Source organism: Ogataea polymorpha, assembly GCF_001664045.1.
Source record: "Ogataea polymorpha strain NCYC 495 leu1.1 chromosome Unknown OGAPOscaffold_7, whole genome shotgun sequence".
NCBI lineage: Eukaryota > Fungi > Ascomycota > Pichiomycetes > Pichiales > Pichiaceae > Ogataea > Ogataea polymorpha.
In genome coordinates, this window is record NW_017264704.1 from 41,299 (window position 1) to 62,040 (window position 20,742).

General features: G+C 49.2%; 19 protein-coding genes across 19 annotated transcripts; 10 read left to right on the forward strand and 9 right to left on the reverse strand.

Annotated features, from left to right (window-relative positions):
* Nucleotides 1-19: 19 nt before the first annotated feature.
* Nucleotides 20-1,597, reverse strand: OGAPODRAFT_51857 (uncharacterized protein; the record flags this gene model as incomplete). Its single annotated transcript, XM_018355718.1, has 1 exon — nt 20-1,597. One exon carries the CDS (start codon nt 1,595-1,597, stop codon nt 20-22), a length of 1,578 nt encoding a protein of 525 aa, XP_018208457.1.
* A 22-nt stretch (nt 1,598-1,619) lies between these two features.
* On the forward strand, nt 1,620-8,457 carry OGAPODRAFT_17320 (uncharacterized protein). Its single transcript, XM_018355038.1, has one exon. The coding sequence runs from the start codon at nt 4,012-4,014 to the stop codon at nt 5,431-5,433; it is 1,422 nt and encodes a 473-aa protein (XP_018208458.1). The 5' UTR covers nt 1,620-4,011; the 3' UTR covers nt 5,434-8,457.
* Nucleotides 1,620-8,457, reverse strand: OGAPODRAFT_83581 (uncharacterized protein). The gene has a single exon (XM_018356717.1). The coding sequence runs from the start codon at nt 3,018-3,020 to the stop codon at nt 1,749-1,751; it is 1,272 nt and encodes a 423-aa protein (XP_018208459.1). The 5' UTR covers nt 3,021-8,457; the 3' UTR covers nt 1,620-1,748.
* Nucleotides 3,160-3,981, forward strand: OGAPODRAFT_10145 (uncharacterized protein; the record flags this gene model as incomplete). Its single annotated transcript, XM_018353044.1, has 1 exon — nt 3,160-3,981. The coding sequence occupies one exon, from the start codon at nt 3,160-3,162 to the stop codon at nt 3,979-3,981; it is 822 nt and encodes a 273-aa protein (XP_018208460.1).
* On the forward strand, nt 5,683-5,994 carry OGAPODRAFT_40691 (uncharacterized protein; the record flags this gene model as incomplete). The annotated part of the gene is made up of 1 exon (XM_018355398.1): nt 5,683-5,994. A coding segment is annotated over one exon (312 nt), but the record flags the coding sequence as incomplete, so codon positions are not given.
* Nucleotides 6,360-7,172, forward strand: OGAPODRAFT_44377 (uncharacterized protein; the record flags this gene model as incomplete). The annotated part of the gene is made up of 1 exon (XM_018355468.1): nt 6,360-7,172. A coding segment is annotated over one exon (813 nt), but the record flags the coding sequence as incomplete, so codon positions are not given.
* OGAPODRAFT_10149 (uncharacterized protein) lies at nt 7,392-8,434 on the reverse strand (the record flags this gene model as incomplete). The annotated part of the gene is made up of 2 exons (XM_018353047.1): nt 7,392-7,401; nt 7,425-8,434. 2 exons carry the CDS (start codon nt 8,432-8,434, stop codon nt 7,392-7,394), a joined length of 1,020 nt encoding a protein of 339 aa, XP_018208463.1.
* Nucleotides 8,458-8,515: 58 nt separating the features above from the next.
* Nucleotides 8,516-9,039, reverse strand: OGAPODRAFT_95653 (uncharacterized protein). The gene has a single exon (XM_018357783.1). It carries the CDS (start codon nt 9,003-9,005, stop codon nt 8,550-8,552), a length of 456 nt encoding a protein of 151 aa, XP_018208464.1. The 5' UTR covers nt 9,006-9,039; the 3' UTR covers nt 8,516-8,549.
* A 625-nt stretch (nt 9,040-9,664) lies between these two features.
* OGAPODRAFT_95654 (uncharacterized protein) lies at nt 9,665-10,942 on the reverse strand (the record flags this gene model as incomplete). Its single annotated transcript, XM_018357784.1, has 1 exon — nt 9,665-10,942. The coding sequence occupies one exon, from the start codon at nt 10,940-10,942 to the stop codon at nt 9,665-9,667; it is 1,278 nt and encodes a 425-aa protein (XP_018208465.1).
* Nucleotides 10,943-11,082: 140 nt separating this feature from the next.
* OGAPODRAFT_17325 (uncharacterized protein) lies at nt 11,083-11,586 on the forward strand. Its single transcript, XM_018355039.1, has one exon. It carries the CDS (start codon nt 11,102-11,104, stop codon nt 11,528-11,530), a length of 429 nt encoding a protein of 142 aa, XP_018208466.1. The 5' UTR covers nt 11,083-11,101; the 3' UTR covers nt 11,531-11,586.
* A 36-nt stretch (nt 11,587-11,622) lies between these two features.
* On the forward strand, nt 11,623-14,293 carry OGAPODRAFT_102882 (uncharacterized protein; the record flags this gene model as incomplete). The annotated part of the gene is made up of 1 exon (XM_018353140.1): nt 11,623-14,293. One exon carries the CDS (start codon nt 11,623-11,625, stop codon nt 12,520-12,522), a length of 900 nt encoding a protein of 299 aa, XP_018208467.1. The 3' UTR covers nt 12,523-14,293.
* Nucleotides 11,632-14,365, reverse strand: OGAPODRAFT_102888 (uncharacterized protein; the record flags this gene model as incomplete). Its single annotated transcript, XM_018353141.1, has 1 exon — nt 11,632-14,365. The coding sequence occupies one exon, from the start codon at nt 14,363-14,365 to the stop codon at nt 13,346-13,348; it is 1,020 nt and encodes a 339-aa protein (XP_018208468.1). The 3' UTR covers nt 11,632-13,345.
* Nucleotides 12,688-13,209, reverse strand: OGAPODRAFT_38228 (uncharacterized protein; the record flags this gene model as incomplete). The annotated part of the gene is made up of 1 exon (XM_018355356.1): nt 12,688-13,209. A coding segment is annotated over one exon (522 nt), but the record flags the coding sequence as incomplete, so codon positions are not given.
* An 18-nt stretch (nt 14,366-14,383) lies between the features above and the next one.
* Nucleotides 14,384-15,232, forward strand: OGAPODRAFT_77947 (uncharacterized protein; the record flags this gene model as incomplete). Its single annotated transcript, XM_018356398.1, has 2 exons — nt 14,384-14,583; nt 14,624-15,232. Exons 1-2 carry the CDS (start codon nt 14,551-14,553, stop codon nt 15,230-15,232), a joined length of 642 nt encoding a protein of 213 aa, XP_018208471.1. The 5' UTR covers nt 14,384-14,550.
* On the reverse strand, nt 14,384-16,241 carry OGAPODRAFT_17326 (uncharacterized protein). The gene has a single exon (XM_018355040.1). It carries the CDS (start codon nt 16,159-16,161, stop codon nt 15,334-15,336), a length of 828 nt encoding a protein of 275 aa, XP_018208470.1. The 5' UTR covers nt 16,162-16,241; the 3' UTR covers nt 14,384-15,333.
* A 294-nt stretch (nt 16,242-16,535) lies between these two features.
* OGAPODRAFT_83588 (uncharacterized protein) lies at nt 16,536-17,516 on the forward strand (the record flags this gene model as incomplete). The annotated part of the gene is made up of 2 exons (XM_018356718.1): nt 16,536-16,920; nt 16,948-17,516. The coding sequence occupies 2 exons, from the start codon at nt 16,536-16,538 to the stop codon at nt 17,514-17,516; spliced, it is 954 nt and encodes a 317-aa protein (XP_018208472.1).
* On the forward strand, nt 16,553-19,673 carry OGAPODRAFT_17327 (uncharacterized protein). The gene has a single exon (XM_018355041.1). It carries the CDS (start codon nt 17,624-17,626, stop codon nt 19,655-19,657), a length of 2,034 nt encoding a protein of 677 aa, XP_018208473.1. The 5' UTR covers nt 16,553-17,623; the 3' UTR covers nt 19,658-19,673.
* A 46-nt stretch (nt 19,674-19,719) lies between these two features.
* On the forward strand, nt 19,720-20,682 carry OGAPODRAFT_95663 (uncharacterized protein; the record flags this gene model as incomplete). The annotated part of the gene is made up of 1 exon (XM_018357785.1): nt 19,720-20,682. The coding sequence occupies one exon, from the start codon at nt 19,720-19,722 to the stop codon at nt 20,182-20,184; it is 465 nt and encodes a 154-aa protein (XP_018208474.1). The 3' UTR covers nt 20,185-20,682.
* On the reverse strand, nt 19,782-20,685 carry OGAPODRAFT_102895 (uncharacterized protein; the record flags this gene model as incomplete). Its single annotated transcript, XM_018353142.1, has 1 exon — nt 19,782-20,685. The coding sequence occupies one exon, from the start codon at nt 20,683-20,685 to the stop codon at nt 20,221-20,223; it is 465 nt and encodes a 154-aa protein (XP_018208475.1). The 3' UTR covers nt 19,782-20,220.
* Nucleotides 20,686-20,742: the final 57 nt, after the last annotated feature.

Genomic DNA, 20,742 nt, shown 5'->3' on the forward strand with positions numbered 1-20,742 from the left:
TCCGCGCACTGATAAGCGGTTAAACCTGACTTACATCGGATCCGGCAGGCACCTCCGTCACAGACACAATAGCCTCCACCTTGCCACCTGCAGACTTTGATTTGATCACTTGGACCGATCCCAGCTTGTTCTGGGTGACATCGTCCTTGTCAAAAATAAGTGCAATCTCCTCCAAAGAGTGGCCTCTGGTTTCCGGAAAAACAAAATAAATGACACCGATGATCACCAGCTGCACTCCCAGATACACACAGTAGTATTTCCAGTGGATTGCATTCAGCGCAATTCCGTTCACAAAAATGTTGAAGAATGTGGTGGCATTGAGGACAAACATTGCAGAGAACAGCCCTTTTGATCTCGTCACCTGTGGCCACAGCTCTGCCGGATACGCTGTGACGAGAGGACTGAAGGCCACGTTGTTGAATCCCAGGCACAGGAAAATGAACACAATGATGCCCTGGCCCACATTCTTGCCTGTTTCCTGGTAAACCGCGGTGATGGTGGTTAGCGGAATATAGAAAATAAAGAGAGTGATCATGGACATCAACAACAGCGTCCGTCTTCCCACCTTGTCCACCAGCATCACACCCGTTACTGCGCACAGCCAGTTGGACAGCTGTAGACACGCGTTGATCAGAGTTTTCTGGAGAGTGTTTGTGATCCCGACGGCGTCCAGCACCGTGCTGAGATACGACGTAACAATTCCCGTTCCACACCAGGAGCACGAAGCAGCAGTGAAACAGCCGACAAACATCCGTTTCCTGTTTCCTGGAGTAGCCACGAGAGATCTCCAAGAAGCCACATTGTTGGCTTTCTGGGCCTCGATAGAAGCCATGATCTCGGCAATCTCGAGGTCGACGAGCGGGACGTACATTTCCTCGTAGCCTGCGTGATATTTCATGAGGATTTCTCGTGCTTCTTTTATCCTTCCCTTGGATGCAAGCCATCTTGGTGATTCAGGGGCCATTATCAACGACGGCATGAGAGCAGAGGGAAGAAACGCCTGCAAGGCGAGCGGAATCCTCCAACTGCTGCTGTTTGGAAGCGACCTTGTGCCGAAAACAATCCACGCGACCATCAGCGCACCGAAAAAGAACATTGAATGGTAGCCTGCCGAGAATTTTCCTCTGGTGGTTGGAAACGCCATCTCGTTGATATACAACGAGGCAGCGTAATTGCAGGCAAACGAAAACCCAATCATGATCCGTCCCATAATGTACGCTGCGTTGTTTTTGGCTGACGCGGCCACAATAGCGCCAATCCAAATGAAAAATGAGGTTGCAAAGATCACCAGTTTGAGGCCAAACCTGTCACAGAAGTAGGGCACGAAAAAGATGATAGAACAGGTACCGATAAAGGGACAAGAATTAATGAATCCTAGCCAGGTTCCGGTAGGGTATCCTGTAAATTCTTGCCACTGCGGCAGGGCTTGTATCGCGTTTGTCAGCGCTGAGTCGTAGCCGATCGCTGCAGCATAGAGGATGAAGCTGAACATATAAAAATTCAGTTTCACTAGATTGCGTCTTTGGTACCATTTGCGAGGGTCGTTTGGTAGAGCGGCGGAGATCTTCTCTCCCGCGAGGTCGAATGAGCCAGTCATAATAAGAGGTGTAAGTTTCAGAGCGTTTTATAGATTGTATCAGTGCGTTGCAACTGATAAGATTTCACAAAATAGTTTTTTAATGCGCGCGCATACGCCTGCGTCAAAAAATATAGATAAAAAGAATCTCCTAAAATGTTTGATTGGAGAGTCACTCTTTGGCAAAAGAGATCTCATCAAACTCCAAAAGCTGCTTGGTCAATTTCCAATCCGTGTTTTTGTACATTTCCAGCCCTTCTGGCTCACTTCTCCACTTCCATCTTTCTGCAGTTGCAGCATCCAGATGGCCCTCTAACATCTCCAATATATAGACCCCGATATTCGGAAGAAACTTAAATCCGTGGCCAGAGTCTCCAGACGCAAGATATACGTTGGAGTGGCCAGGGACCTTGTCTATGATGAAGTCTGAGTTTGAACTATCTGCAATCCAGCAAGTTCTGCTCCCCATAAAAGGTTTGGTAGCCAGTTCGGGAAAGTACTTGGTCAGCAGCTCGCGGGCATGGGAAAGGCAAGACTCCGGAATTGTATCCTTTGGCATGTCGCATTTGTAGCGCGGCAACGGCAATGTGCCTGTGGCGTGAGGATTTGCCACCGTGTTAACTGCTGCCGTGCCAGATATGCAGATCTTCATTAGCCCGGTTTCCTTATCAGGCGGGAAAAAATACCCAAGACCCGCGTCGAAAATCACCGGGATATCCTGCACTTTTGCAGCCTCGTCAGGAGTCAGCTGAATATGAGTGACAAAGAGCCCAGTGGCCGATTGCACGCCAGCAACGTTGATAACAAATCCAGAGCTCGCACCACACGCAACAAGAATTTTGTCTGCAGTGTAGCTGGCTCCAGATTTGACAGTTACAGTGGGCTTGCCATCGGTCTCCTCTATTCCGACGGCCTCTCCGGCCTCACCAAAAACAAAGTGCACTCCGCACCGAACAGCTTTTCTCCAAGCTGCTTTTAGAGCGTTAGAAGAATGTGCGTATCCGGCCCTGCCGTTGTAAACATAAGCATTCTCGGATGAGAACTCGCAGTCTCTCAGAGAGGGCAGGTCCCGTTTCAGAGATTCGGCGTTGTCGTACCGGGTAATCTTATCAGCCTTGCCCAGCTCACTAAGAACACCGATACTGATATCGTCAAATCTTCGTCTGTTGGTGTTGGATTTTGGGCACACAGACAATCTGCCGCACTCAAAGTAAGTCTCTGAATACTCTGGATCGGATTTCCAGGCTTCAATTGCATCAAGACTCATCCTGGCGTAGAAGTCGGAGTCGTACTCGCTCCGAATAATCTTGTTGATATCGCATGCGGCAGAGTACGGAGATGGTACGGTGTGTTTATCAATCACAGTAGCTAAATATCCCTTATTTTGCGCTTGAATGGCCGTCGAAAGCCCAAAAACGCCAGCCCCGATAATCAACAGCGACATGATCGGATACGAAGAATTGGTAGCTTGAGCTTTCTTTTTTGTAGCCAAGTTGGGTGGCACACGACGCGGGCGGCAAAGACGGCCAGAGGTACCAAAGTTTTTCCCCAGATTTATTCAAGTACCGAAAAAAGTAGCAGACATGAACATTATCGGAAATTACGACAAGCTGCCCACCGAGGCTCCTCAATTGCCTTCCAACGTTTTCAGCCTGTTCTCTCTGAAAGGCAAGGTGGCCAGCATTACGGGTGGCTCGACGGGAATTGGGTTAGCTGTGGCAGAAGCGTATGCTCAGGCGGGCGCAGACGTGGCCATCTGGTACAACAGCACAAACGCTGACCACGAGGCTGACAGGCTGTCCAAGACGTACGGTATCCGTTGCAAGGCCTACAAGTGCGCAGTCGGCGACTTTGACCTGGTCAGGGCCACGATCGATGCTATTGAGTCTGACTTTGGCACGATTCACATTTTCGTTGCAAATGCGGGGATTGGCTCCCAATCGGTGCCTGTGATCGATGCGTCGCTGGAAAAATACCGGGCAATCATGAACACGAATTTGGACGGCGTGTACTACTGCGCCAAGTGCGTGGGCCCAATTTTCAAGAAGCACGGCAAGGGTTCCTTTATCATCACCACGTCCCAGGCGGCCCATATTGTCACGGCGCACGTGTGGCAAGCAGCTTACAACGCAAGCAAGGCAGCGTGCATCCAGATTGCCAAAAGTCTGGCAATGGAATGGGTCGGTTTCGCCCGTGTCAATACGATCTCTCCAGGGTACATTGTCACCCCGATCTCCAAGGATGTGCCTGACGAGGAGAAAGTCAAGTGGTGCACGCTGATCCCAATGGGCAGAGAGGGGCTTCCTCAAGAGCTTGTGGGTGCATACTTGTACTTTGCTTCGGACGCCTCAACCTTCACCACCGGCGCTGATCTCATCGTTGACGGTGGTTATTGCTGCCCATAAATGTGCGGAAATGGCTAAACTTTTTTTTTCATGTTGAAAAAATATGGATATGAAGAAAAACAGCAAAAACGTGTAATCCGGAGTAAAAGACCAAGTCCTGTATCACCTAAACTGCCCGACCTGAACCCTTCACTTCGCCCGGGCCTAGCAGTGGTGTTCATCGGCTACAACCCCTCGATCCGCTCCTCGTCCTTGCAGCATCATTACGCACACCCCACTAACCTGTTTTGGAAATTATTTAACGAGTCGGGAATATTGAGCATCGTGACTAATGGGGCACACTCTCACCCCTGCGCCGCCAAGGACGACTGGGATCTGCTCCAATACGGCATCGGGTTCACGGATCTGGTGCTCCGCCCCACGCAGAACGCGGGGCAACTGACTAAAACGGAAATGGCCCACAACGTACCGAGACTGTGTGCCGAACTCAGGAGCAACCAGCCCGCCGTGGCCTGTTTCGTGGGGAAGGGAATTTGGGAGCAGGTGTGCAAGACGCTGGGCTACAAAGACGCCTTGAAGAGCTTTAGCTGGGGACGGCAGCCCCTCGATCTCGAGGGCTGCACTATCTTTGTGATACCTAGCACCTCCGGCCTCGTCACCATCAGCTACAAAGAAAAGCTCACGCGGTGGCTCGAGTTGGGTGCTTATGTCAGCAACCTCGGGGTTGATAAGACCGCAAAAACTTTTGGTGTCTGGGGTAAAACTCGCGGAGCGCAGAGTACCTGTGAAGAGTATAAAAAGAAGCCGTTGTTTCTGGATGCAGGAGACGCTGGGATGGTTCGGCACGTGAGCGGCAAGGACATCGATCATTTGGTTGACGTTTTGGTTCGTCTTCACGATCAGAAAAGCTCAGGACAGCGTGTTATTGTTGCCGTGTGCGGTGCGCCGGGCAGTGGCAAGTCCTTGATCACAAATAAGGTGGTTAACCGTCTGAATGAGCGCTTTGGCAAGCAGATTGGCGTTGTGGTCCCCCAGGACGGGTTCCACTACTACATGAAAGAATTGTTGCAGATGGACGATCCGGACACCATGGTTGCTCGACGGGGTGCAGATTTTACGTTCAATGCTGAAGGGCTGGTTGATTTAGTGAGGCGGATTAGAGAGCGTCCCGAGGAGGAAATATATGCGCCGAGCTTTGACCACAAAATCAAGGATCCAGTGGAAGAGTCGATTGTGATTCGTTCGGAAAACGAGATCGTTATTATCGAAGGCAATTACGTTTGTCTAGACAAGGAACCGTGGAGCAAGATCCGGCAACTTGTGGACGCGAGCTGGATGGTCGTTGCGCGGCCCGAGCTGATTCGGGAGAGAATTGTGCGGCGGCATTTGGAGGCCGGGATCAGCAAGACTAGAGAGGAGGCAGAGAAGCGGGCCGACGAAAACGATATGGTTAACGGGAAGTATGTGATAGAACACTCACGTGGGATCGATTTGGCGATCGATAATGAATAGCATATAAATAGAAAATATATAATGCGCACAAGCGAAAACTACAGACGCGACGACGCAAAGTCAAGACTTGTGGTAGCAGAAAGAATAACCTGGCTTTGCACACAGAACGAAATTCTCGATCGATTGAGTCATCGGTGTTCTCTTTGAGGCTAGTCCACCGCAGAGCTCGTGTACAATTGCAAAAGCAAACGTCCAGTCAATAGAAAATTCCTCTCTTTAAAATCGATAACACCGTTACAGCATATGGATATCCGCGAACAGGACCGGTGGCTGCCCATAGCCAACGTTGGCCGCGTGATGCGACAGGCTCTTCCACCTCACGGAAAGCTCTCGAAAGAAGCAAAACAGTGCATGCAGGAGTGTGTGTCTGAATTTATCTCCTTCATCACCTCCCAGGCAGCTGAAAAATGTTCGTTGGAGAAGAGGAAAACGCTCAATGGTGAGGACATACTGTTTTCAATGTACTCTCTTGGGTTTGAGAACTACGCGGAAACACTGAAAATATATCTTGCCAAGTACCGCCAGTACGAGCTTTTGGAGAGCGAAGCCCGAAGAGAGAAGTACCGACAGCGAAAAGGGCCAGCAGTAGAGGCTGATGACGACAACGGAAGCGACGCCGAAGGTGATGAGGAGCGCGGCGGCGACGCCGAAGGCGACTTCCTCAACTATGAGAACGAGCTTGGCTTCGAAGGGTGGTAGCTATGCGGCTTTAGCCCTAAAATAATTAATCTTCATCGATCCCGTATAAATTCATGAGACTGTTGATATTTGCTCTCCTTGCATGGCTGTGTCACTGTACAGAGCTGGTCAACTTGGTGCTGGAGCTTGAGGACAATCAGGATCAGCGCCAGTTTATCGAAAGATACCGTCCGTTGCTTTCTGAATCGTACAAATGCTTTGATCTGGGGAAAATAAAGCTGTGCCACGGCGCTTTCAATCTCAACTTCGTCAAGTCCGCGTACTTCGACAAGGCCGTCAAGCGGATCAGTCTGGACCGCACCGTGCAGGTCTCCGATGTGGAAGAGTTTGCGCCCAAACACCTGGTGCGCATATCTCAACTGGGAACTGTCAACCGCCGCCAGCTGATGGACTACACTTACGAGCCCGGCGCAGGGTCCAACGTGAGCGCATACATCGTCGACACGGGCATCAAGACCGACCATCCAGACTTCAACGCCAGAGCGAGGCTGGGGGCCAGTTTGGTCCAGGACAACTTGTACGGCGACCCCAACGGCCACGGCACGGCGGTTGCGGGCATCATTGGCTCCGAAACGTTCGGTGTTAGCAAACAGTGTGTTCTGGTGGACTACCGTGTTTTCAACGAGAGCGGCACGGCCCAGCTGTCGACAGTACTGGAAGCACTGAAGCTGATTCACGACCACGAGACGCCTGGCGTCGTGCTGCTGGCGATGATCTCCGAGCGCAACGAGATCTTCCACTCTGCGCTTTCGCAACTGGCAAACCGCGGTTTTGCGATAGTCTCTGCCGCGGGAAACTTCAACAGCAGCGCGTGTCTCTATTCCCCGGCGGCATTCGAGTCAGGGCTCACCGTTGGGTCGATAGAGACGCACGGCGACAACTTGGGTTTTTTCACAAACTGGGGAGACTGCGTCGACGTGTTCGGCGACGGCATCAACGTGGCCACGCTGTCGCCGATGGCCGAGAGGGTGACCCAAAAATCGGGCACTTCGATGTCGGCCGCCATAGCAGCAGGCCTGGTGGCCACGTATATGTCAATGAACGATACCAGCGTCGAGGCTCTTGCGAAAGTGTGCAACCTGGCAGAATCAGGCAGCATCCCAGCACACAATTTTATGTATCGGCCAGGAACGCCGAACCGGATCCTCAACAATTATGGTGGAAAACTGGGCCAGATCCTCAATAGCTAGAATTCCATCTCAGTATCAATGGCACGGCGGCGGCAGATCGGACAGCTGTTGTCTGTAAGTAGCCACTGGTCAACACAGTCTTTGTGGAACTCATGCGCGCACTGTAAACGGCGGCCCTGCTCGCCCACTTCGTAGTCGACCAGACATATCGGACACCTGTCGAGCGGAGTTTGGATGTGGAAGATGGACTCTGTGTGACCGTCCAGAACGGACTGCGAGAGCTTGTTTCCGCGGAATATCCGATAAAGCGAGTCTCTGAAGGTGCTGATCCTCGTGTCAGAATTGTCGTCGTGCTGGGCCAGTGTCATGTTGCTGGTGCTGGCCACATAGCTGGCCAGAAGTCCTATAAAGATGGCCATGGAGCTTAGAACCGGGTCTGAGGCCGAGTAATGGTGTGCCATCACAATGATCACCCATGATCGATAGTGCTCCGATTGCGCCTGAGGAACATTGAGGCCTACCACTCCGACTATCAGAACAGGCACCAGACGCTCAAATTCGTGCAAAGACGAGTTGTAGCCCAGATGGGAGCTGTTGTCAAATCTGAACGCTCTGAAGAAACTCAATGTGCGGCCGAGCTCCATCTGGTTTCCCAGAGCATGCTGCAAAAGATCCTCGGTGGTGAGTCTATGGACGAAGCTGGCGAAGTCGGTGTCCATGCTTCCGTCCAGATTGTCCTCCGGATATATCCTTTCGCCCACGTAGTCAACGTTGACGTTTATAAGGCGTCTCAGGGTGTTCATGGTGACTGTTTCGAGCAAACTTGACAATGATCTAAATTGAGACGTGAGTAACTCGTTTTGTTCGGGCTCGTCAGAAGACTCTGCCACAGACCCGCTAGACGCGTTGATGTTGGACGAAACGCTGCGCAGCGCATCCACAGACGACTGGGCCGGCGACAAAAGACTTCTACTCACCATTCGGGTCGGCTCCGATAGTGTTTCAGGGGCCCGCCTTCGTCTCAGCAACCCTGTGAATTTGCGCCATTTGCGTGGGGACGAGGCAGCTGTGGAATGCAAAAAACCAGACTTTTGGGACGCACTGGACCGTGTGGTTTGCGCGTCCGAGTCGCGGCACGGAGAGCTATAACTGCGCGAAATTTGTTGTCCCATCTTAACCACTTATCTGATTCTGGGAAGAAAATGTTATTACGTAAGGGAAAAATTATTTGATACCGGATGGTAATCAATTAGCCTGCTATATAGACAATCACTCCACGCAACAGATCTAGTTCAGCTTGAAGGTGATGTGGCACTTACCACAGTATTGTCTGTCCTTCATGTTGGCCATGAAAATACCAGCACCACAGGTGGCAGCTGGACACTCTCTTCTGGTTCTCTCAACCTTTCCGTCGTCGTCAACAGAGTAGTAGGACAACACAGCCAGCTTGTTCTTTCTGTGCTTGTGCTTGATCTTCTTTGGGGTGGTGTAAACCTTCTTCTTTCTCTTCTTACCACCACCTCTCAGTCTGAGGACCAGGTGCAAAGTGGACTCCTTCTGGATGTTGTAGTCAGAAAGAGTTCTGCCGTCCTCGAGCTGCTTACCAGCGAAAATCAGTCTTTGCTGGTCAGGTGGGATTCCCTCCTTGTCCTGGATCTTGGACTTGACGTTGTCGATGGTGTCGGAAGACTCCACCTCGAGGGTGATAGTCTTACCGGTCAGGGTCTTGACGAAGATTTGCATTGTAGGATTGTCTGCAAGGGATGCTTCTTTCTCACCTACTTGGTTGGAAAAAAAAAAAATTACACTTGAATTTTTTTATTTTGGACTTCCCAGCCCGTACTGGTATCACGTGACTCTGTCCGCCCACCAGAGTAGGATACAGCCCTTATTTTCTGTTGACGAACAGAAAGTATAACCCCTTTTTTTACTTTTCCGTGAATTGAATACTTTTCTGCATGGTGGCCGTTTCGAGAGTTAACTCGATCGTCGCCTCAATCGGCTTCAGCAATGACGACGACCTTCAGAGTTTCTACACAGCTCTAGATGGCTCCAACAATGACTCCCTGTTGGATATAGTCACAGACACCACGATTGCCGACGTTGGAAGTGTGAGCGCAGAAGAGGAGTCCCTTGTTGAAGATGCTGATCTGTTATCCCGCAATATGGTAGTTCTCAAGAAAGCACCAGAGACCTCGGATGAGACGCTCAGGGTCAGCAGACAGCTGCTGAAGGACGAATTGCGGGTCACAGGGCTCATCAATACGTTAATTAGCAGTTATCCGCCCAGTTTGGAGGTTTCTGAGGACATTGAAGAGCCTCCTCGTAAACGTCTTGAAATTGTGTGGAGCCGGCTCCGCAGGTTGATAAGAAAACTTTTCAGACGTCGCCATTGATACGCATCACATGTTCCTCAGTTCTGGATAAATATTTGTGAGCAGCAAATCGAGTATGTTCCACATCAAAGACTTGTTGATGGTCTTGTGCTCAAAGGAGCCTATAAAGGACTCTGCATCGAGGTAAGGATGGGAGGGCCCATTGTCCATGGCAATTTTGGCATTCAGCTTGATTTCTTCGAGTTCTTGTGTGGTTTGGGGCACGTACCTAGGCGTTGTGTTGAAGTTCTCATCCGTTGGGAACATAATATGTCGCAAAGCGCGTACAGCACTGGATATTGTCTCGCTCGTGAGGAGTCTGTTGTAAATCAAGTTATTAAGAACGTTACTGCATAGGTGATTGAATTTTTTGGATTTTTGGAGCAATGTTGCTGTCGTCGTGACAACCACATGTGCTAGTGGATATCTGTTGCTGAAATGTACCAATCTGTTTATGAATGGGAACACTGCGTATTGCGTTACCAAGGTTTGAGGAGCGGGCTTGGAGGAGAAGACAGAGGTGCAATATGCTACTATGTGGCCCATTTGACGGCTACCGGCCGATAATTGCTCGAACAAGGGCCTCTTCGTCTTGGGACGCTTGCTCGAAGCTTCGCAGACGGCCTTGATCATGTTCCAGAGCATGAAGTTGTCTGTAAGGTTCTCCACGACGTTTCGCAGAATGAGGTCTCCAAAAATGGTTTCTGCAAACATTCGGCTCAAGTTGGACTCTGCCTCCTCGTTTGGTAGCATCAATTGCATCAGCTTTTTGACCAGGACTTGCATATATTGCCGCTCGCGCTCAGGGTTGTCCAATTGGATAGCAAAATGACCGTTCAGACAAAGATAGTTGGCAATCAACTCGTTTTCGTCCTGGATGCTGAATTTTGTTCCTACTCGTGTCTCGGCTTCTCTCAGTGCTTCCATGTGTTTGTCAAGTACCACAAATAAGTCGTCTAGCAACAATTGGCTCCAGTCAATTCTCAAACACCTCTGCTGGATATCTCTGGTCAAATGGGCAATCAGTGCAACTATTTCGGTTATGAACTCCCCGTTCTCATCAAACGCAACATTCTTGTACCATCCGTGCACAAACTGGCGTAAAAAGAGCCCGACCAACGCGTGAAGCTCGTTGTCTACTGTTGAAGACGACGTGAAGGCAGGAAGCGACTCCTGCTGCACTCCATACAATTGTGCTATGAGTTTCTTCAAATATTCGGGAGAGTCGCGCTGCGGCTGATCGCATAACGGTTTAGTGTCGTCCTTACCAGTTCGCCGTCGTCTATATTTAAGCCGAGAAGACATTGTGGAAAGACTCAAAAAATAATTATTGTAGATAAATAAATCGGCAGGCTGCGTCAGTAAAAAATCAAACAATCTTTTACCACCATGTCGGACTCAGAGTCACTTATGGAGTTGGAAGAAGAAATGGACGATTATTTAGGCCGTTATCGCGAGCAGCGGATGGAGGAACTGGCAAGGGAGATAGAGCACGCAAAGCGCGGCAAGGACGCGTACCAGGAGGTACATGACGAGGGAGAGCTAATGCGCAAAACGGTCTCCACCCAGACCGTGGTGATACTATTTCATAATCCTGAATTCCAGACATGCCAGATAGTGGACGGCGCTCTTAGAGAAATAGCTTCCAGATACTACGATACACAGTTCTACAAGATTAAAGCCACAGAAGCACCGTTTCTCGCTGTGAAGTTGCAAATCAAGGTTCTGCCATGCATTGTGATATACCGTGACGGCAAGGAGATCCAGAGAGTGGTGGGACTCGAAAGTCTCATCGATGGAACAGACATCGGCACTTTCACGACTCAGAGGCTGGAAAAGTATTTTCTCAAGTGCCACGTTATCAGGCCAAGAGTCCTGGACACGAAGCAATGAGGAGCAGGGAGACAAAACCGTGAAACTCAAGGCATCATATTTTTGTAAAATATACCAATTGCATTTTGTTTAAATTATTTTCGAGATTTATCATGCCACTAGTTAAACCCCAGGTGGCACCTTCGCGCCAGTTCTTCACACTGGCATTCACGGCGGCATCTCAGCTTTACAAGAGCACGTCTTTAGCCGATCAGCTGGAGCGTGGCGAAATCCACCGAGGTCCAAACCATGACGAATTATTGGCCAGGAAGAAGGCCCCACTGTTTGTCCGGCCTGAGCCCAATTATCCACAGCATGTGCCGCTGTACGGCTTTGAAAAAGCTCTACTGTTTGTTGGCTCTGCAATTGGTGCCTATTTGCATCCCGAGAGAAACGAGTTTATTGTTGCTCTGGGAGAGTCTACTGCATTCCCATACTTTCTCAAGCAGCTCAAAGTGCAAATGCTGAACGATCCCGTTGGCCGTCAAATTCTCAAAGAACGCCCTTACATAACCTCTGAGTCGTTGAATCTTGCCAAGCTCAAGCAGTATCCGGATAACACACTGGCAAGAGCCTATGTTGACTGGCTTGAGAAGGAAGGGGTGTCCCCAGACACCAGAGAGCCTGTCCGGTTTATTGATGACGAGGAACTAGCATTCATTTTCCAAAGGTACCGCCAATGCCACGATTTCTACCATGCAATTACGGGACTGCCTATTGTCAGAGAAGGAGAGATTGCATTGAAATTATTTGAATTCCTCAACCTCAAGATCCCGTTTGCAGGATTGGGTGCTCTTTTTGCCCCAATTCCTATCAAAAAATCCCAGCGGAGCCGCCTATTTAACATATACTACCCCTGGGCCCTGAAAAACAGTTTCACCTGTAAACCGCTCATCAACGTCTATTGGGAAAACATCCTGGATCGCGATGTGGACCAGCTTAGACACGAGCTCGGCATAGAGAAACCGCCCGACATGAGACAACTAAGAAAGGCTAAGATCACTACGTTATAGTAAGTCGAATCGTTTATATGCTATGCATGCGCTCTATCAATTCTAATTTCTGGATCCGAATACTTTCGCCAAAGCCCCGGTTTTCTCGTTGACTCCGGACATGACATCGTTTGTTTTTTCGTTCACCTCATCAAGTAAAACCTGCGTTTTATCGGCAATTCCATGCCACTGTTTCTCCAGGTTTTTCAAGACTGAATCGAATCCAAGCTTTCCTTTGCGCGCGTTCTGGCCAAACCGCTCAACCGACCAATCCTCCAACTTGTCACAAAGCTGGCGCAAAGAGGCAAAGGCAGTGATTTCGGCCACCTGATCAAACCGCGTACGCGAAACCGGGGACACGGGGTCTGGCCTGTAAACCACTGTCTCGTAGACTCTCAAAAGTTTGCACATGGTTAGGTTGCAAGACCGCATGGTCAGGGTCCGCTGGTTTCGGTCAATCACGGACACCTCCCTCACATACGACTTGTCTTGTCCGCCAACAAGAAACATCAGCCAGCGTGGAATAGGTTGTTTGCATGTGATAAGGCGTTCTGTGGTCAAAGTGCCCTTGTCCGGATCAAATTCCCGACGAAGCACATCAACGCCCACAACATGAGTACTCAGCTCGTTTGGGTACTTGCACCAGTTGGCAGCGCTTACATAATCCCACGAGTAGTTGTAAAATTGCGTAGAATTGAAGACCTTCATGACGATATCAAGAGACTGGCGAGTGAGTTAAATACCTCTTTTGAAATAAAAATTTTTGGTGGCGGTGAAAACCGGAACGGTCGAAAAAAAGAAAAGCCGTATCGGTAGTGTCAGTTTTTACTCCCAATTTCTATGCTTACGTCAGCGAGCCGATAACGTACTCCTGGAATCTGGTATCGGTCTCGGTAAACTGCTGACGCAACGGAAGCGTGCTTAAACCGCGGGGACGCAGCCACTGCCGCAGCCAGTTTGCAATTAGATTCCCCGAATTGAATGGATTTAGACACACATCTTTCAAGAAGAAATGACCCTCTACTCTGTCTGTTGCCAAATACTCTCTGGTGGTGATGCCTGTCAAACCAAAGCACAAATGGGTAAATAACAGTGATGCGGGAAACATGATACACAGCGCTGCGTATATGAGTAAAAAGAGGCTCATTGGGGTGTCAGCTATATCCTGCCTTGAGATTCTATAAGCCGTCTGTGCGCATACAAATGCACAGAGCAGGATAGTAAATGTTAAATAGCATAGAAAATGCCAGTAATTTCTCTGTCCTATGCAATTGGCCAGGAAAGGACAGTGGTGGTCCATATTCAGGATGCAAGCATTACACATGGAACAATGCGACGAACGTACAGGTCTCCAAATGTAGCATGTTGTGCAGTATTTTAGCTCCACCTTTGATTTTGGTCCATCCACCAGTTGACTGTTAATGTACTCGATGGGCAACCCATTGCGGACAACGTTATCTACCAGATGAACATTCCGCGGAAGTAATCCAGGGTCTTGAAAAGTTGCCCGAATAAGACACGAAGCTGATAGGCACCAAAGGTAGCAGAAGATAAAAATGATAGCGGGTGAAATATGGGTCCATGCGTATCTCGCCTCAAAGATAATATACAACGGCAAGGATACAACGTGAAGTACTATGGTGGTAATCAATGAGACGTATTGCTTTAACTTAACAAGTCTCAGACCGCGCAATCTGCCTCCAAAGAGATAATATCGAGATTCGGTATACGCTTGGTAATTGTAGGCTGGATTCTCCGGCGATGTCCAGGTGACAAACCAATTGGAAAACAGCGCTCTTTTCAACGGAAACTCGACTGGCTTGAGCTCAGCAGCCTGCCAAATTTTACTTTTGCTTAAGGTCATCGCCGTTCATCTGGTGGCGTAAAATGTCTATTTATTTTTTATTTATTTATTTATTTGTAACCTACAATATTTTTTTTTAGCGTGTTCGGTCCCTGGTGTGCGCGAATTTGCGGCCGGCCAGAGGGGGCAGCCTGGTGCAGCAGATTTTCCGCCGCTCTTTTTATTTTCACCACGATAACCGAAAAATGACTGACGAGGTCAAAAGTGCTAAAGATGCGGTAGGTGCACGCATGAAATAACGCGTCTCTAACAAAATAGCTTGTGTCTGCTCTCGTGGAGCTGTCAAAGGCAGCCAGTGATGCGTCGAAAGCCACGTTCCTGTTCTTCAACGCGTTGGAAAACAACAACACTGACCGGTCGTTGTTCGAAGACCTGATGGTTCCCATCGTGGGGCATGACTCGGTCCCTATGCTTGCGAACATGGGACACCACGACAAAAAGGAGGACAAGAAGAAGAAAAGAGCCCCTAAGGACCCCAATGCTCCAAAGAAACCTTTGACTTCGTTCTTTTTGTACTCAAACGCCATGAGAGATATTATCGTCAAGGAGAGAATGCTCTCGGGCGAAAGCAGCCTCTCACAACCTGAGATCGCTCAGGAGACATCCAGGAGGTGGAAGGAGCTCAGTGAAAGCGAGAAAGCCAAATGGAAGGAGCTGTATGAAGAGCAGAAAGCCATGTATGAGGAGGAAAACAAGAAATATCTTCTGGCAAAGGAAACCGGCGCTGCATATACTGCTCCTAAGAAACCGGAGACTGCTCCTACCCCTTCTAGCCTGAAGAAGAGCGACCACGAGAAGAAGAAGGAGAAGAAGAAGAAGAAGAAGGAAAAGCAGCAGCAGCAACAGCAACTCCTTATGAGCGAATAGACTGACGAACTTGTGACCAAATTCTGATAAATCGCGGTTCTCTGCCTGTTTTTTGTCGCTTTGTTATATTAGTTTTGTGTGTAAGAGTAGAATCAATTTCTTCAGCTTGACTTTTCCAGCTTGATGCTTGCAAACTCGTCAGGGTGACTGCTCTTTTTATGTTCGCACAAGGCTGGGTAACTTGAGTAGGTCTCATCGTCCAAGCACGCGTCACATTTGTAGAATCCAAGGCTGGTGATTGTGTATTTCAAGGGCTTTTTCGTTGTCGTCGAAGTTGTTTCGCTTGTAGGGTCCGAACAATTGGAAGAGTTCGCCTCATTAGAGCTCGGCGAATCAATGACTTGGTCAAATTTCCTCTTTGCTGGTTTAGTCAGCTTAGTAGGTTGAGGAGTGGACTCTTTTGAGTCACGAGGCGACAGCGTTTCAGTCTCGACGTTGGGCTTCAGTGGGCGCAGATGTCCCTTTCTATCCTTGTTTAGCGTCTTGTTAGCTTGTATAAGCTGTTCTCGAGGAATCTTGAACCTTTGTGCCAACTGGTTGAGCGATACTTCTGGCCATGGCTTCATCACAACATTTCTTTTTGCTGGTTTTTCCATGATCTCCGACTCAGATAGGGCCGGTGTCGAGTAGAGGGGCGTGAATCCTATGGGTATGCTGTCGTCGGAAGGGGTTCTGGACACTTTTTCGACAACAAGACTTTCCTTTTTAGGGTCTGGAACTGGTAGTTCTGACAGATCCTCCCCGTTCAAGAGTCTATCCAAGTTCTCATATTTTTCGAGTTTCTCGTTCAACTCTTCAACCTGGCCTTGAAGCGAAAATACCGCAAGTAACAGCTTGGAAATTACTTCCTTTTGATTCAGTGAAGAAACGAAATCTGGATCCTTGAGTTTTTCTGGGTCGTTGATTTTCAACGATTTCAGGAAAGACATGGCAAAAATGTACAGCTTTGACTTCGGAGCAAGTTTTCAAGCAAAATGGGCGTTGTTGGAGCGAAGTTATCTCAGCCAGCAACAATATATCAATTCTTCAGAAAAAAAGGGGATACCAAATATATAAAAAGGAGGTTTAAATTTTATGGTCGCAGAAAAAGAGTAGAGGACGTGAGTGAGGGTTTAAAAAATTAATTGTGGAACCACTGGCTAAGCTGAACCATTTGGGCCGTCTCAATCTCAGCATCTCCCTGCTGTCTGAAATCATCAACTATCCAAGGAGTAGATTTGCGTGTGGTGAGGCTCTGCTGTGACCAGCATCGATTCGGGTCGATCGACCCAGTAAAATGTTTCGACAAAATTTTTAACAAAGCATGTTTGGACGACTACTGAGGCCTTCCGCCAGACACTTTTCGTGCGTGCGGCCGACGCTGAACTCCTCATCAGCTCTGGAAGCTATTGATAATAGAATCAAAAAGTTGCAGAGGGAAGCCCAGCTGAGCCCCGAAGACAGCTCGTTGCTTGACAGACCGGAACTTTGGCAAGGCCTGCCAGACCAAAAAGTCCTAGAGTTGTACCAGCAGAGAAAAATCAATCTCGGAAAGCACTACCGGCGTAACAAAGATGAACTTGCCGCTCTGGTTGCCGCCTCCCCAGATATCTACACGGCAGAGATGGCTGCACGCGCATACACTGCTGAGGAAGGAGATATGTTCAGAAACCAGCTCAACTACCAGTCGAAGATGTATCACAACAAAGGTAGCTTCATGGCTGATGAGATTGAAGAGGATGAATACGATGAATACCCAACAGACGTCCAGGAAGTGGTCGAAAACTTTAGAGACCACCTGGACTTCAACAGAGTGGCCGCATACGAGTTGCCGCTCCTGACCAAATACAGAAAGGAGTACGTGCCGCCGAAGAAGGGAGAGAAACCGGTCATCTACCGGTACACCAAGTACTTCGGCGAGAGCCATCCTGCTGAGCGCAAGGTGTCGGTGTCGGTGAAGGTGTCGGAGCTTCCCTTGACTCGAGAGGAACGACACAAGTTCAAGCTGCTGGCCGGTGTGAGATACGACCACGTGAGGGACATCTTCAAGATGTCCAGCGACAAATACTTGGAGCCTGCCCAAAATGCTTCGTTCCTGTCCGAAGTGATGGACGATTTGATTGCCGAGGCCAAAAGAGATGCTCACAAGTATGCCGATGTTCCTCTCGACAAAAGACACACCAAGGCGAAGTACAAAAAGAAGCAGCACCGCAAGAGACGTGTTTACGAGTTTCCGAAGGAGTGGGAGCGTCCAATCGCGCCGGAGTCCAAACAGGTCGACTGGCAGCAGATGCTCACTGAGTAATGTACATAGACACGAGATATATTTTTTCATCCACATCCGTACACCGCGTTCTGACCACCGGTGAGCTTTGAGAAAAAAATAAAACAAGGTCGTCTGATACACCGAGCATGCCTCCACGCAAAGCGAATCGTCGCAAGGGCAAGAACATTTTGGGCAAAGGAAAGTCGAATTCTTTGCCTGCAGGGACTGTGGTGACGGGATTGCCGTCAGAAACGCTGCAGGCAGTTCTTCTCGAGCTCAATTTGAGTTACGACTCGAGTCTCGGTTTGCTGCAAGGAGACAGCATGTTTTCGACCCCGTCGGAGGCCAAGCTCACAGCATTGAAGAAGCTGCTCGAAAAACTGATTGGAGAGCTTGAGTCTGGAGTGGAAACCGACAAACGGTTGATAGCGTCGATCGACTCAGAAATTTCGCAGCTCGACCGACAAGATAACCAGAACACGGCTGCAGTCAAGGAGGAAACATCAGAGCGTCTTGTTTCTCCTGGTGTGGAGATCAAGCAGGAAAATGACGACGACGACGAGGACAGTGCCATACAAATGCCGAAGAGAAAACGGCAGAGAATTATCATCACTGCTAACGGAGAGCGCAGGGAGATTACTCCGGACTCACGTGACGAGGGGGCCGACGCTACTTCCGAGCAGCCTCCTGTTCCGAGCGAGGACGACGAGGATGCATTGCCGGTTGGATCTGTTACGGTGAAGAAGGAGAGGCCAATACTCAAGATTACCCAGAAGAAACCAGACGAGGAGGACAAGCTGGAGGACGGAGAGGTGATCCCATCTGTGTATATTGGCAAAGAGAAGCCCGACTTCAAGATCGACGAGCTTTTGGAATCTGCTAGAAATCAGCTGGAATTATACGACGAGCAGAAAGCACACGAGAAGTATGGCGATGGAGAGGAGTTCCTCAAATACAAGTATGCTGTTGCGGACTTCCCGCACGACGACCTCAAGGACTTGCTGCCGGGCGAAATTCCGATGACCGATTTTTCCACTGCGAAGCCCAACAACAACCAGATTGCCTTCACTTCGTTCCAGGCGTATGTAGAACCGTTTTTCAGACCATTTACAGAGGAGGATATCCGTTTGTTGCGAACGAAATGCAATTTAAGCAGCAATCTGCCCCGTGACTACGACGACCAGAAGACCCCGTATCACATACCGCGACTGGGACCGCACTATGCTGACGTGTGGTACGAGGAAGACCTGCGCAATGGCCTGATAAAGAACCCTGATGGCATGGGGTTCAGTTTACGCAAACAGCTGGAAATGAACATGTTGAGTCTCGTTGAGCCAAAGGCATCTTCGGACAGTCTGAGCAGCGATGTATTGGAGACAGAGGAGGTTTCGTGTGGTCCGCTGACCTCGAGGCTTCTATCTGCTCTCATAAAAGATACACCTGACAAAGACACCGGAGATGACAGCCTTGCGGGCAGTCCTGCTGCAGATGAGAACGGCGGCGACAGCGGTGCCGCAGACACGCTGTCTTCGTCGGCTTTGGCAGACCAGCAAGGGTGGAAGTCGTCTATTATCAAGACCGATTACAAGACTCTTGAGGAGCGTTTGAAGCGGGAATTGAGATACATTGGGGTGTACATGAATGTGGAGCAGACGCTAAACGAACCTGGGTTTGAGCAGGATTGGGTCCAAAATAGAGAAGATGACGAGATTTCCACGGAGCTGCGCCATTTGCAGAAGGAACTCAAAGCTGTCCAGGCGCGCAACATCAAACGCAAGAAAAAGATCATCCCAATAGTGGAGGAGCAGATTGCGTGGCAGGAGTACATGTCTATTTTAGAGGACCTGGATAAACAGGTGGAGCAGCACTACAGAAGAAGAATCAACGTTGCACCGAAAAAGGCCAAGAAACGAGGCCCAAATGCCGGAGGCAACGCTGCCAAAGAAAAGGACGAACTGGCTAACCAGCAGCTGGTTAGCAATTCGTCTTTCATGAGTCTTTTGGAGAAACGCAACAAGTGGATCTCGCGTATTGGACCGCTATTCAAATCACAGAAAGAAATGAGAAGAATGCCTAGTGAGAGCGTCTTCAAGGACGTCAACATGGTGGAAAATGAGGAGGAGGAGGAAGGAGAAGAAATCGCGGAAGATGATGTGCTCGACCAGATGGACTTGGAGTAGCTACGCGAGCGGCACGAATAATGCAAGTGATGAAAAATAATTAAATGTAAATTATTTATTTAATGTACTCGATTTTGTTCAACGATTATGGTAAAATCTGGAGAGAATCCCCGACTGCTGTAAATGAGCTTTTTGCATTTGGGACGATTGCGGACTACAAAGCGAACAAGCAGCTGATTGGACCGCTGGACGAAAACCAATTGCTCAAGTTGCGCCAACTGACGCTGATGTCGGTCGTCAAGCAGGGACTGCTCACGTTCGACCAAGTGTCCATGCTTTTGGACTTGGACTACAATGACATAATCAAAACCCTGACCGTGCTGGCTCGCAGTCCGCTTCTAGAGCTCGAAATTGACGAACTGGGTCAGACGGTCAAGTTCATAAGAGCTAGTTCTAGAGACATATGGGTGCAGGGAGATCCTTCGCCTTCCTTTACCAAACCGATCACAATAGAATTGCTTCAAAAGGAGTTGAACTACGGCAACGACGCAAGCACTCCCAAGCTCAAACGACGTTTGGAAAGTTGATTTCGAATGCATTATATATAAATATCCACGGGCTGCTCAGGCCTTCCAAAGCTTCTTCATAACACCCACTAATCCTTCCTTTTCGGTTGTCTCGATAATGTAGACGCCATATCCTGCAACTAGAGTTCCAAACCCTAGCAAACCGATGGCAGCCTTGTGCCAGATGCCGTAAACCCTCAACGGAATATAGTCAATGATACAGCTCTCGAATCCGACATAGCAGTGGTAAAGAAGCAAAGTTCCCATAATAGAGTCGACAAGCGGATAGGAAGTTCCTGTCACAAAAGGAGTCATGATGAACGGAGCCAGGCCAATAGCAACAACTCTCTCGCTTGTCCAGTGGAGCGATCCGTGCAACTTGTGTGGCGGTGGAGGAACGTAGGCGTCATTCACGGTTCCCACGATATTTCCAGGAGGCTGTGGGATGGTCTTGATGAAGCCGCGAACTGCGAGGGGTCTGAAGGCAGTAGAAGGTTTTGCGCGTAATCCAACTTTCAACATGGTGTGTTTCTCAACTTTTGTCCGGGGATGAGGAAATATATAAGGGTGTTACGAGCC

What these genes read in the sequence shown, in the direction of transcription:
- OGAPODRAFT_17325 (XM_018355039.1), top strand. Translation starts at nt 11,102, where the DNA reads ATGGAGGAACTGGCAAGGGAGATAGAGCACGCAAAGCGCGGCAAGGAC.
- OGAPODRAFT_17326 (XM_018355040.1), bottom strand. Translation starts at nt 16,161, where the DNA reads ATGTCTTTCCTGAAATCGTTGAAAATCAACGACCCAGAAAAACTCAAG.
- OGAPODRAFT_83581 (XM_018356717.1), bottom strand. Translation starts at nt 3,020, where the DNA reads ATGTCGCTGTTGATTATCGGGGCTGGCGTTTTTGGGCTTTCGACGGCC.
- OGAPODRAFT_17320 (XM_018355038.1), top strand. Translation starts at nt 4,012, where the DNA reads ATGTTGAAAAAATATGGATATGAAGAAAAACAGCAAAAACGTGTAATC.
- OGAPODRAFT_17327 (XM_018355041.1), top strand. Translation starts at nt 17,624, where the DNA reads ATGCCTCCACGCAAAGCGAATCGTCGCAAGGGCAAGAACATTTTGGGC.
- OGAPODRAFT_95653 (XM_018357783.1), bottom strand. Translation starts at nt 9,005, where the DNA reads ATGCAAATCTTCGTCAAGACCCTGACCGGTAAGACTATCACCCTCGAG.